This window comes from Syngnathus acus, chromosome 1, assembly GCF_901709675.1.
Source record: "Syngnathus acus chromosome 1, fSynAcu1.2, whole genome shotgun sequence".
Taxonomy (NCBI): domain Eukaryota; kingdom Metazoa; phylum Chordata; class Actinopteri; order Syngnathiformes; family Syngnathidae; genus Syngnathus; species Syngnathus acus.
The window spans coordinates 6,870,107-6,882,919 of record NC_051087.1 but is presented as its reverse complement, the minus strand read 5'-3'; the positions used below and the strand labels follow the sequence as shown (position 1 = coordinate 6,882,919).

General features: G+C 44.2%; 1 protein-coding gene across 3 annotated transcripts in view; it reads left to right on the top strand.

The window, feature by feature from the left end:
• The window catches only part of dlc1 (DLC1 Rho GTPase activating protein), a 60,879-nt gene that overhangs the window by 38,725 nt on the left and 9,341 nt on the right, over positions 1 to 12,813 (top strand). For 2 of the 3 annotated variants that reach the window (XM_037247741.1, XM_037247749.1), the window contains 4 exons: positions 6,551 to 6,622; positions 7,919 to 8,000; positions 9,018 to 9,081; positions 10,674 to 12,298. In XM_037247741.1, the coding sequence (XP_037103636.1) occupies positions 6,551 to 6,622; positions 7,919 to 8,000; positions 9,018 to 9,081; positions 10,674 to 12,298 (1,843 nt within the window). Of the gene's footprint in view, positions 1 to 683; positions 1,068 to 6,550; positions 6,623 to 7,918; positions 8,001 to 9,017; positions 9,082 to 10,673; positions 12,299 to 12,813 lie in introns of those variants that run through there. The other variant, XM_037247759.1, reaches the window with a different exon arrangement.

Genomic DNA, 12,813 nt, shown 5'->3' with positions numbered 1-12,813 from the left:
CCGCTTGCCAGAACTTGAGCTGCGCTGTTTCTTTATGAACCAGGTGTTATTGTGCAAGCGAATGTCATGACATTTGATTTATATCATTTTTATAATGAAGACCTACTTTTGAACAACAGTCAAGTAAATACTGTGACAAGTTATTAAGGGCCACATGAAAATGTGGTGGATTATGTGTGCGCCTCGAGTTTGACACCCGTGATTTAGAGTCTTCAATGAAGTTAACATACATGTTTTGGGATATGGGAGGAAGCTGGTGTTCCAATAGAAACCCACACGTGCACAGGGAGAACATATCCAGAGCTTCATGTGGGGCAGATGTTCTTACCACAAGGGATATCTGCTGACCCCACCTACCACCAATTTTTTGTGTAAACATAGGTGATCCCATTCCTGCGTTTGTTCTTTCGAGTAGCGCCAGCGCTCGTGTTGTACGTGCGTCAAGCGCCCAGAGGCTGACATCCGCGCACAAAGGAGCGCCTCTCCGGCTCTAATGATATGCAAAGCGCCTCCCGGGAGAGCTGCATGACGTTCATACTGAGCTGCAAGAGCACTTTCGATTTTATAGCAACTCTTAAAAGTATTTGGGAAAACTCAATTTGGAGTCCAAGAAGAGGAGCCAGTGCGTCTGTTGGTGAACCAGCCCGGATCGTTGGGAGCCGCTCCAAAAGCCGCTTGGTTGTCCGTCCTCATCAGGTGGAGAGCAGAAGCAGCAGCGGGGTGGGTGTATGGGTGGAGCAACCGCACAGTTGGCCATTCCAAAAGCTTGAATCACTCCTCCTCTCCCCATTCAAGTTCCTGCTGTGGACCGCTCCACGCAAGCAGCCCTCGGCGTCGGAAGAAGTGTAAATTTTTGGGACTGTTTTGCTGCCAAATTGAATGATAAACATGGATTTACAGCGTCCCGCACGGCTCACAGGACATTCTCTGCCGAATTTATAGAGGAACTTCTGTCTGGATTTATTATGAGGGCTTTGATGTAACTGAGGACCAAAGTCGTCGCAAGTCGAGAATTTCTTTTTTTTTTTTTTTTTAATGCTAAGGACACGCTGATATGATATTAACACGTAAGTTTTTTTCCCCAATTACTATATATATATATATATATATATAGTTTTTTTAAATTATTTATAATTAATTAATATATATATATATATATAACTTACAAAGGTAATATTTTATTTGGTGATATTTGTATTCTGAATTCAAGCAAAACGTTGGTCTTACAACGGTCTTATTCTCAGATCTGCGTTACTTGTGTCCCATTTGGAACTCAGTATGGTTTTACCTGTTAATATATTGGATCAAGCTATACAGTAGCTATTAGTTTTCTCTTTTGGTACAAATAGAATAAACTGCATTAGTATGGAATGGCTATTCCTGCACACCTGGCTAAGAGGAGAATGACTGATCACTAAGATGTGAACTGTGGTTGAGACAACCAAGTACGATAGTTTTCCTATCTTGTTCAAATAATGACTGCATCAGGACCCTCTTTGTCACTTCATTTAATTTCTTGTAAAGGCTCACAAGTGCCCTTGCCTTTTGCCCCAACCTTTTGCTAATGAGGGGAGACGAGATGAAGCTGTATAAAATCCTCTTTTCAGCTGTGCTGTCTGGCTTAACTTGATTTGTGTGCTTTTGCTCTTGAGTTAAGACTCTCTTTTTTTTCTTTCTTTTTTTATAAGGCACAGGCTTCCTTATCAGATACTGTATCTCGGTCATTGGACTAGATATAAGACGGAAAGCTTTGGTCCAAACGACTACTTCGGAGCAAGCTCCAACACACTTGTAGACATCATGGCATCACAGCACAAAGCCTTGGCATTGTTTACGATACTAACAATGAGTGATCTAGCTGTTGAATGTTTCACAAACCCCAGTTAGATTTTGGGCTCCACGTCTATGTGATTTATTGACAGGGAATGATTGCTCCAAAGAGAGAAAAAAAACTGAAGGAAACCGACTTCAGCTTCTCCGCTTTGTGAAACAGGAAGTGAGCTGAGGCCTTATCTGCAGGATTTCACATCCAGCTGGCGCAAGGCTCACATCCCGTGAGAAAACACACATGTGCATTAATGCTGTCACCTCTTGGGTGAATGAAGCACCGTTTTGGCCTCTGAAGGCAAATGTATCAAGTGGGTCCCGGCTAGGTAGGCTCCCATCTGTCTGTAGAAAGCTTATCATGAGTTTGAATACGCATGGTCACCTGATCCCCGGCTTTAGCCTCTCTGTGTGAGCATTAATCTATCATCGGCAAGCACAGTGTCCATTGGCGTTAACCAACATCGATCCATGCTGCTGTGCTTATGTGTCTCAAAGTGAAAAGAATAATGCTAGTAGTCTCTTTTTTTTTTTTTTTGCATGTGTGATTGTGGGGACATTGCTTGAGGCAAGCCAGATGGTGATAGTGCTGCCACTGTCTCACGAAGCAAGAAGCAAGCATGTTTTTCCATGGTGCACCAGCTGTCTCAATAATGGAATAACTCGACACCCGCTCACCGCAGAAATACATATGCCATCGACCATTTTTGCATTCCAGAACAGCGCTGTAGTCCGCTTTTGTACCCTGTCAGTCATCCCCCCTATTCTATGTGCTATTGACAAGTGGCATCATTTTTCCTCTCCGTTAACTTTCTTGCCATTTCAATCATATTATTGGAGTGATTCATGGTGGACAACAGTTTGTCCAAGTTCAATGGTACCATACAATTTGGATTAGTAGGCCAACCAAAGCTTTCAGAAGAGTCCATAGAGAACATAGAACTACTATTAGTCACAAAGAGCCTCAGTGGCAAGACAGTCTTGTTTTTCCATGTGACAATCATGAATCATGACTTCTTGTCTTGGTAGTTCTCGGTGTTGATAACTTTTGAGCCACAGTCTCATTTATCACCTCCCCTGTCTTGACCCACTTTGCAACCCCTTCAGAAAGAGCCTCTCAGTCCTGCAGTTGATAAGAACCTCACCTGACTGCAGTTTTGGGGTTGCGTTGCAGTTGGCGCTGCGAGGCCTACCAGCGATTAGGTTATTCCAGATAAGCCTCATGACAGTTGTTAGTCAAGCATTCTTTTCAATCTGCCAACTTCAAAGCCTCAGCCATGGTGATAACTGTATTCAGGCTCTTGACCTCCAGTCTGCCGTGTCTGCAGTAGATCCTTTGAGGTGGGAGGCAGCATCCTTTGTTTGCGAGCCGCTGAACAAAGTCCCACTGGATCTGAGCATTCCAAATTGGCCAAGCAAGACCCCGCGGCCTCCTGCGATGGAGGGAAACTCTGGCCAGCAATTGTGAGAATTTCCTGCCACAGGAAAAGAAGAAGAAGAGAAGGGTGAGCGGAGTTGAAATGAACCCAGCGAGAAGAGGCGTTGAGAGTACAAAAAGGAAAAGCAGAGAAAATACCGCAGTGGTTAATTTTAGAAGGAGCTGGAGAGCAGCTGTGATTGTTGCACTGGTTATTCTAAATAAATGTAGTGGGAAAATGCACTGGAGATTGTAATGTAATCCAATACCTATTAGGACCAGCAAGGCTCTCATTAGTTATGCACTGATAGTCATTCTCATCACTCTTCCCTGCTTCTTTTACCCACCATAGTCATAGTGTTCTGAGTTCTGTTGATGAACGTCATAACCAGAGGTGGGATTAAGGCAAAAAAAAAATAAAGCTGGAGAAAATGTGTCAGTAATAATAGCAGAATATTTTCAGTCAGGAAACGGCTTGCTGTTGGGTCTTTCTGTTCCTCCTTGAGCTCCAAGGCTGAAGTCAACTGGGTCAAACTGACACAGAGCTGACAAAGTACTTGTCAACTCACAAATGTTTCCGACTCCCTTCATCCTCCACACTTTCTTTCATTCCTCATACATCCTGAAAAACATTTGTCACTACATGAGCTAAATTTGAAGAGGAATTTGTCCTGAACGTGCACCTAAGGAATTCTGTGGTCAGTTTTTACCATAACTTTCCCATGATACCTTGTAATTTCCCTGCTGCTTTAAGGCCTTGAGTTTGTAGTTCTGGTCTGTGCGCTTTCAAGTGATGTACTTCTCCTTGGCACATGTAATCAAACGCCAACCTTGTTATCAAAGTGCGGATCGTTTCTATTTCTAACAGTATAAAAGTGCTGTAAAACATTTATGGATTTACAGCCGCCGCAAGCGTGAGGACGTTTGGTGCATACATATAATCCCAGAAGCCATTGTTTGCCTTGGCTGCCTCCCCACCTATTATCTAGCCAGGAACAAACGAAGGCAGGGCCTTCCAGACAGACTGGTGGTCAGCGGCGACTGCAACGCCACTCGGCTCTCTTCCTGTGAGGAAAGCAGGAAGGGGAAGTGAGGCCGTACCCGGGCGAGGGCTAAGGAATTGGGACGGACACTGCGGAAGATCCAAAAGATATAAACAGATTAAATTTGGAAGCAAGGGTGGCTCTGGATTGGATTTCTGTGACCAGGGTCTGCCAATATTATGATTATTTCGTGACTTCTATTGATGGAATGTTTGTGCCAGGTTCATCATGCCCTGTCCATTAGCTGTTACAAACCAAACATGGAGAAATGTCCACATTGTGGTTGCTGTTGTAGTTTTTTGTCTTTGAGGCCCACCAAAATCTAGTCACATGGGGTGTGTCATCCGATAGCCTCTCTCCTAAGCCACTTATTGGATCTCATATTCTTTTCAGGGGGATTTGGGGGATGAAACCTAACCATGTGTTTGCATGTCTAATTTGCATTTTAAAAGCTTTACCGTGTTTACAGTGGTTTGTCTTTCAACATGAGAATGGTCCTTGTAAACACACACACAGAACTGTTTGCGCACACAGAGATACGGAGGAAAACTCAAGAATTCCAGCTTTTTCAGATGTTTGGATATTTTCCCTTTCTTTTAGTACCCCAAAGTACGGCTGTAAACACAGACACGTGTTCACACAACCACCGACAAATAACGGTGACAAATATAACTCATTTGTCAAATAAAATAGGTGTAAAACACTTGTTAATAAGTTATTTATATGCTGGTGTCAGACTTGTTGCTTCAAGAGCTGCCGGGCCCCTGCTGAGACAAAGTGTAGACCCTGCGTTGATCGTGTCACACCTTGTTGTTAGTGGGTTAGTCTGCCGTCTAGGCTTGTTGTTGGTATGTAAAGGAATATATATATGGTTCAGACAAGACGCTTTGGAGCAGCAGCAAGAGCAGGTTTATGACCCCATGTCTGTCAAACATATTTTTCCCGAGAGCATGAAGTCAGTTTTTAGCCTCACTTTCATCTGTTTTGTCCTTATTACTCATCTTGGATACTGAATTTGTGTTCTTCTGACTTTTATGTGAAAATGTTAATTGAGGCTTTAAAGGTTGCCTCGAGGTGCAAATTCACATTTTACATGTTTGATTAATATCTTCCTGCAAGTTCATGTGAATAGTTTTCCGTCCATACAGTCCACTTTCATCTGAAATTCTTACCACCATCCCTTCCTGCCTTTGTAACGCTTGTTTTGTTGACAAGTGTTTCTCATGGTCGTGCTACATTCGCTGTCACAACACTTAAGACGGGCATCGTAAAGTCAGCTCCTGTCGGCTCAGAGACAGGACCCTGTCTGTCTTCTATCAACAAAGAAACTATTACTGTGGGGGGGACGTAGGCAATTGACGAGACAGGGGTGTGGGCAACCATTTGGCATGTGTCATCTAAATGACGTTCGCAGGTAATTGAGATGCTTGCTACTGTAGTCCGAAGTGGATTTAATTCACTCATTTGTACTATTTAGTTTAAATGTGAGCCACAAGGCCCGCAATTCTTCACTGCTGAGAAATAAATAAAAATATTACTATCATATATTTGTGAGAAGACCCCGAGATATTTTTATTTGTGTCTATGAAAACTTGTATTATGAAAATATGATATTAATTAATGGCCAATGGGAACATGTTTAAAACAAGGCCGTTTCAGAGTTTGAGTTGGGGGGGAAAAAAACGGTCAGCGTGTCAACTAAAGAGCTTAAGTGGCACACACTTGGTGTGTTAGGGTGTTAACACCATTTGCACGAAAGATGCTTTTGAGTTCCAGCTTTTAAACCATGTGAGAGGAGAGTGACCAAGTGTGAGATAGCTAATGAGGTCAGCAGGTTCAACTTTGATAAGCTGCGAATGTATGAAAGCAGTGTGCAAAATCGCACATCCACCCATTGCTATAAAATTAGCTGGACCTCAGCTGACTTGGGGCTAGAGCTAGGCAATCTGATTGGTAGTGTAGTGGTTTACGCAACTGGTCCAGGCTCAATTCCCGGTTGAAAGCCCCCAGTGATGAGTTCAATGGAAAACTACACAATCGCAGGGATATTGTCAACGGGCTTCAAGTGAGCATTGTATGCATTTGCATGCATGCAAACAACTGAATTGGACATTGATAAAGATTTGGTCATGAAATTGTTTTCACATTCTTTGCGCCTGTCATTTATTATTTACATCCTGTATGTATGTTATGAATCATAATTTGTATTTGTTGTGTCATTCAATCTGACAAGCCTCTGGGTTCTTTTGTGTTTTTTCTTTTGCAGAGATTGAAGCCAAAGAGGCCTGTACCTGGCTGCGAGCAGCAGGCTTCCCACAGTATGCCCAACTTTATGAAGGTCAGCATCCCCCTACTGATATTAGTGAGAGTAAATTTGTAATTCTGAGAATTCCAGAATAAGCAACTACTTCTTGCTTCAGTATTCCTGGCGAGTTCATAAACTGACCTAATTGTATTACACTTAATTGGGATTTAAAGGAGTGCACAGTTGATTTTAGTTTACACTCTTGACAGTGGACCAAACTGTGAGTGCACAGTTTTCTATTCTTTAAGTAGATGTAATTATGCCTTTTTTTTTTTTTAACCGTGCATAGTTGTCATGCATGTTTAGTGCACGTGTCCCACAGGAAGAACATTCCTGAGTTGTGTAGGCGGAGAGGTTATAGCAACAGCGTTAAATGTAGATCAGCACCGCCAGCAACGTTTGTGTTCCAAACATTAACTTAAATTGGACTATATATCAAACTATAACTCTAAGCACCAAAGGTCTTTCTCACTTGTCATCCAAAAAATGTCTGTCCTATTCGCTTCCAACTGTGGTATAGCATCACTTTAACCTTCCCTTATGTAACTGCAGGCCAAAGTTATATTTTTCAGCAGCTCGTACTTCATTCCCACTCTACCGTAAAAGGTTTTCTATCAGAGAGAACGACTTTGTGTTTGTGAAAAGATGATGGATGAGTCTCAATTCATACACTCGTATGGCACGGAACTGAGAAAAACTGAAAACTACCAACCCTTCACTTTGCTGGCTTCACAGCTTGGCAGGCGACATAAAATTGGGAATTTTCCTTCTCTTGTATCCATCGGACAATCTCTATTGTCGGCACCGTCAAGACTATTGCCCCACTAAAGATAAGCAAACTGATAGGCCTGTGTCGGCACCGAAAGATCAGTGCTGGTATTCCCTCAATAGTATTTACTTATCATCACTCCCCGAAGGGTTTGAATGCAAGATTCCCATTTGGGGTTGGGCCAGGAAATTCCAACAAGTAGCCCATGGTGTGTTCTAATAACACTGCTTGTGTACGTGTTGGACCTGTGTGCACTTACTTGCGCAGTGATTTGTTGTTAATGAGGTTGACTGGAGAGCAGAAAGAATTAGGAGGAAGTTGGCGCTCCAAGTTGCAGTGGAGTGAGTACCTATTGTCATTCTTCAATCAATCGCTCAGTGCTCCACATCCCCCCTGCCTGCTGCCTCTGAAAGCTGCAGCTGGGTTTGTTTGGTCGGATAAGATGCCACTTCCTCTTGTAGCTTTTCATGCTGGCTGTATGGGGGAGAAGGTGGGCCGGAAGACCTCGGTGGGTGTTTGGGTGCGTGTTGTTAGGACTGATCTGACCTCTCTCCCTGCAGATGCCCAGTTTCCCATTGACATCTCTTCAGTCACCAGGGACCACGACTTCCTTGATCGAGATGCCATTGAGGCTCTCTGCAGGTGAGACGCATCCTTTTTCTGACCTCTGATGTTCCACTGCCTGTTTTCTGTACTTATCTTTTGGCGCTACCCACGGTATGACGTCAAAAGAAAATTACTGTTACTGTTGGGATGAAAGAATGACATGATAAGCACATTACTCTCGTCTACCGTTCCCTTGTGACTCTTTTTTCAATTCTTTGTTTAAGAAAGCCTGTTTAGTGTGCATTAAAGTAACAATGGTCACATATAGTTATACTGTATTTTCCGCACTTTAAGGCGCACCGGATTATAAGGCGCACCTTCAATGAATGGCCCATTTTAAAACTTTGTCCATATATAAGATGTATACATTTGGCCCACGGGCCGGACTTTGGACACGCCTGCTGTAGTGGCTCAATATTGGTCCATATATAAGGCGCACCTGATTATAAGGTGCATTGTCGGCTTTTGAGAAAATCGGCGGTTTTTAGGTACGCCTTATAGTGCGAAAAATACGGTATTACGTTATTGCGGTAATAAATAGCATAGAAGGAGAGAGTGAAAGAGGTTAATGGCCTTTTAATGAAGCTTTGTTCATCAAATTCCAGTTTTGAGTAATAAAGCACAGCAGGTGTCCCTTCATACATCTGGAAGCTATCATATCAATGTCTCCTCCCTCAATTGCTGCCACCCACCTCCTCCTGCTAAACTATTCCTCAGTTTCCATCCCTTCATCTCACCATTGTTACGTGATCTCCTCTAAAAGCTCTCCAGAGGGTCCCCGCCACTCTCGCTCCCCTTCACCAGGTGGCTGGGGGATAAGCTTTCTGTCCCCTCCCCAAGATTTCGTAGCCACTTCAGCAGATTACATTCTCCCCCTTTTGCTGTCTCCCTCTCTTTGGCTTCCCACTCATGTGGGGATTATCCTTCAGCAGTTCATTAGGCAGCCTGGGAGCAGATCAATGTCTTTTTCTTATATTCCCGCTTTTCGTCTATCCTGAAGGTTGCGGAATCAATATGAAATATAATCGATTGCACGTTTGTCTTTCGTTGCAGGAGGCTTAAAACTCTCAACAAGTGTGCTCTAATGAGACTGGAGATATCACCGCAAAGAAAAAGGGTGGGTTTAAAGTACATCACTCATTCTCTGAAACCACATTTGCATTTCATCACCTCGACAACCAAACTTTCATATATATCATGATGTGGCTGGCTTTGCTTTCAAAGGAAAAACTGTTCACTTCAAGGAATATAACCAGTTTCTCTGTGTGTGTTTCAAGTCATGTAGAACCTGATGGCCACTTTGAAACAAGAATTGCTGTCTTTCAAGCAAATTAACCTTAATTCCCTAATGGTCTTAAGTGCTACACAGTAACACCCTTGTCCCGTGTTTGGTGCTATTCATTGGGATGACCCTCTGTGTGTCACCTTTCATTTCGGAGTTGGCCAGTCAAAGAGGTCATTTGGCTTCCAAGTGGGATGACAAGCAACCCCTTAGACAACATAGGAATGCATTGACTCCCTGATGGTGCTCTTAAATTCTTGTCTAACCGGCTGTGTTGTGGTAATAGAATACAATAGAACCATCTTCATATCTCATGAGCACACACATGTGGTCCATCACAGTAGTAGATGCATATTAAGCACCCACGGACTAGTTTGAATTATCAGTATCTTGCTCAAGGACACTGTGACTGTCAGTCCAGAGGGGGATGGTCCTCAACCAGGGCCCCCACGGTGGCAGGTGATGATTTTAGCCACTTGACCACGGCTTCCCCCTTCAGTTCTTGTCCAATCTGTCAGTAATAATAGTTTTCATTCCGCACAGTGATGTTTGCAATATCCAGCGTTGCGGAGAATGATTTGATGGACTGATGATAAGATATCTGCAGAATGTTGACAAATGTTTGAAGGCGTATTTGGCCTATCAGCTGCTGTCTATTGTTATCTCACATTCCAACCAGCATAATAACATCAGAAACAAGCCACTGTGGAATGTGTTAAAACATCCCCTAACACCCTCCCCTCCATTATCTTCATAAATCATCAATAAAAGTCTGATTAAAATGTCTTTTACACTGAGCAAAGTCCTTTTAGCAATTAATTAAATTGAGCTACAGAATGTTTTTTGAAGAGTGGATCTTTGCATTTGGGTTATTAACTGCTAATTTCCAAGCATAAAAGAGGTTGTGGTTATCATAGGTTAAAGGTCTACTGAGTTATTGTCTTATTTAGTGTCCACAGGGTGGTGAAGTGAGGTCAACAGTGGAATCTGGGAGAACAGACTCTAAATGTAGAATGACAAACACGGTATTGATGAGTAAGTCTGGCGCAGCTAAAATACCGATTTGATAAAGACTAGAGGGCGTGACCTGTCTGTCTGGTTGTATTGTGATATATAGAGGCCATAACGGAATTTGCTGAAATCCCTTAAGGGACCGAGATAGATTAACCAAGCTGGGGGAGGTGTGCATTTAAGGAAGATGCATGTGTGGTAAATGTGGCTCCTTTATTCTCTGGTGCGCAAATATCTTCTGTGAAGTCAGGAAGCTGTAAAACATGTTTTCTGGTCGACATGAATGAAACTGCTTTAAGTTATGCATGAGATAGATGTATGACTTCATGTAATGACTTCAAACACATACGGCTTGAAAGTATGGTTGAGCGTCTGGAAGAGGGAGCTAATTTACTCTCTTGCTGTCTCTGATCCAGAGTGAAGACTCCGATGAGGATGAGCCTTGTGCCATCAGTGGCCGCTGGACCTTTCAGAGAGACAGCAAGCGATGGTCCAGGATGGAGGAACTGGATGTTTTCTCCTCATTGTGCACAGATGGCGCGCAACCACCTTCAGTAAAGGACCAAGTATCCAAAAAGACCAAGATGGCCCTGTGCGAGGGAAACAGTTCCGAGAGTGTGCTGACTGATCTCAGTGAACAGCCTGAAGTGGGCTCCATCCATAGCAGTGGTAGCGGCGGAAGAACAGAGGAGAAGAGTTTGCCAAATGAAGCCATTCCCGTTGGAGCCACGCGCACGAGCTCTGTTGCGAGCATGTGTTCGTCATCAGGCACGGGCGGGTCAGTGTGTGCTAATGAGGACTCTCTGTCTGATGGGCTACCACCATCACCCTTGGAGCTCGGACAGTTCACCTTTGATCTGAAAATGGGAGAACTTGGAGGAAGTCTGGACCGTGGCGGCAGCAGTGGTAAAAGCACACGGTCACGAGCCAAAAGCTTCCTCAAGAGGATGGAGAGTCTTCGTCTCCGCAGCGGCACCACCTCCAAGAGAAAGAAGAAAGGGAGCATCAGTGGTGGGAAGATAGAAATCAGCGGTCCTGTCATCAAAGAGGGTCTTGATGATGACAAGTTGCGGAAACTGAACTGTGTGGACATCCCGAGTCTCAACCTGAACCAGAACCTTAATCACCATCCAACTCAGACTATGACACTCAACAGGAATCGTTCTGTATCTTACTCGACTCAAACTAGCAACGGTAGCACTGGAAGTACTGGGAGCAGCCAATCAGAAGCCAGCAGCGGCAGTGCAGTGAGCACACCAAGCCCGGTGACCCGCGCTCGTAGCCACAGCATTGCAGCAGGCTCCGGTAAGAGAGGGGGGATGTACTTGGAGGGATTTGATCCCTTCAGCATTCCCCAGAAAGCATCCGATCGGCAGCCTACACCAACGCCCAAATCGGCCCCGCCTATCCCGTGCCAAGCAAATGTTGATATGAGCATTGACGAGCAGAACCGAAGAAACAACCACAGAGCTCAGGAGAATGGCAGCCAAGCAGAAGAAGGAGATGAAGGCAGGATCTTTTTCTATTTACCAGAAGGTCACAAGCCAGGCACTTTCCCCAAAGCTTTGCAAGATGGGAGTTCACCCAATAACAACGGTAATGATAATGGAAACGCTGTGATCCTGAGGGGACGGCAAAGTAGACGCCTGCGTCGAGTCTCGTCCGGCTCAGTGGATAGCCGCCTCAGTTTTTACGACAACGTCCCATACTCAGAGCGAGAGGAGGCTCCGGAAGGGGACGTACAAAAACTGGAGGAAGTTCTCCAACATGTGAGCGGCCTGCAGCGCTTTGTGAACGCCTGGTCCGAGGCTGTGGTGGCCGGTGAGGAGGACGATGAGGATGAAGAAGAGGAGGAAGGAGACTCGGATTCAGCGTTGGACTCTGCCTCGCCATGCCCGTCCTCCCCTCTGCAAAACCATCTTGAAGAGGCTGAGAATGGAAGTGACCAAGACAGCACAGGAAACCCGCTAGGGGAGGGCGAGGAAGGGATGAGGGAGAGGAGGGACTCTGGGGTTGGGGCATCACTAACAAGAACCAGCAGGTTAGTCAACAACCCGGACAACCTGTATCTTTCCATTCATGTTTAATATACAGTTTGTACAAACTACTCATGTTTTAGTAAAAAAATTTAGAAGAGGAAAAATGTGTAGCTTTTGATTCTTTACAGACCTTTGATTCTGTAAATCCGCTGACAAGCATTGTTTAATTATACGGAGAAGAAAAAAGTCAGGGTCCAATAGAAAGACCAAGTCTATACCAACACAAAGAGTACTCTATGGCAGGAGACAGCAAAGGATGAACAGGGGACACGCTTCCGACTGCTCTCCTTATGTAATTCTCTGGAATGCTGCTTGGTCTCCATAGGGACTGTTGCTGCTTTTCTAGGAATCCGCCGACCGACAGCCTTGCATTTGGAGACTGGGGTTTCTCGACAATCTCTTGATTGATGTGTACACAAATCCCTGTAATCCTTAAGACTGTCACTTGCCTGATAATACTGCAAGAGGTGTTTGTACAAAGTATTTATGTGTGACTGTGAATTATGCTCTTAGTTTG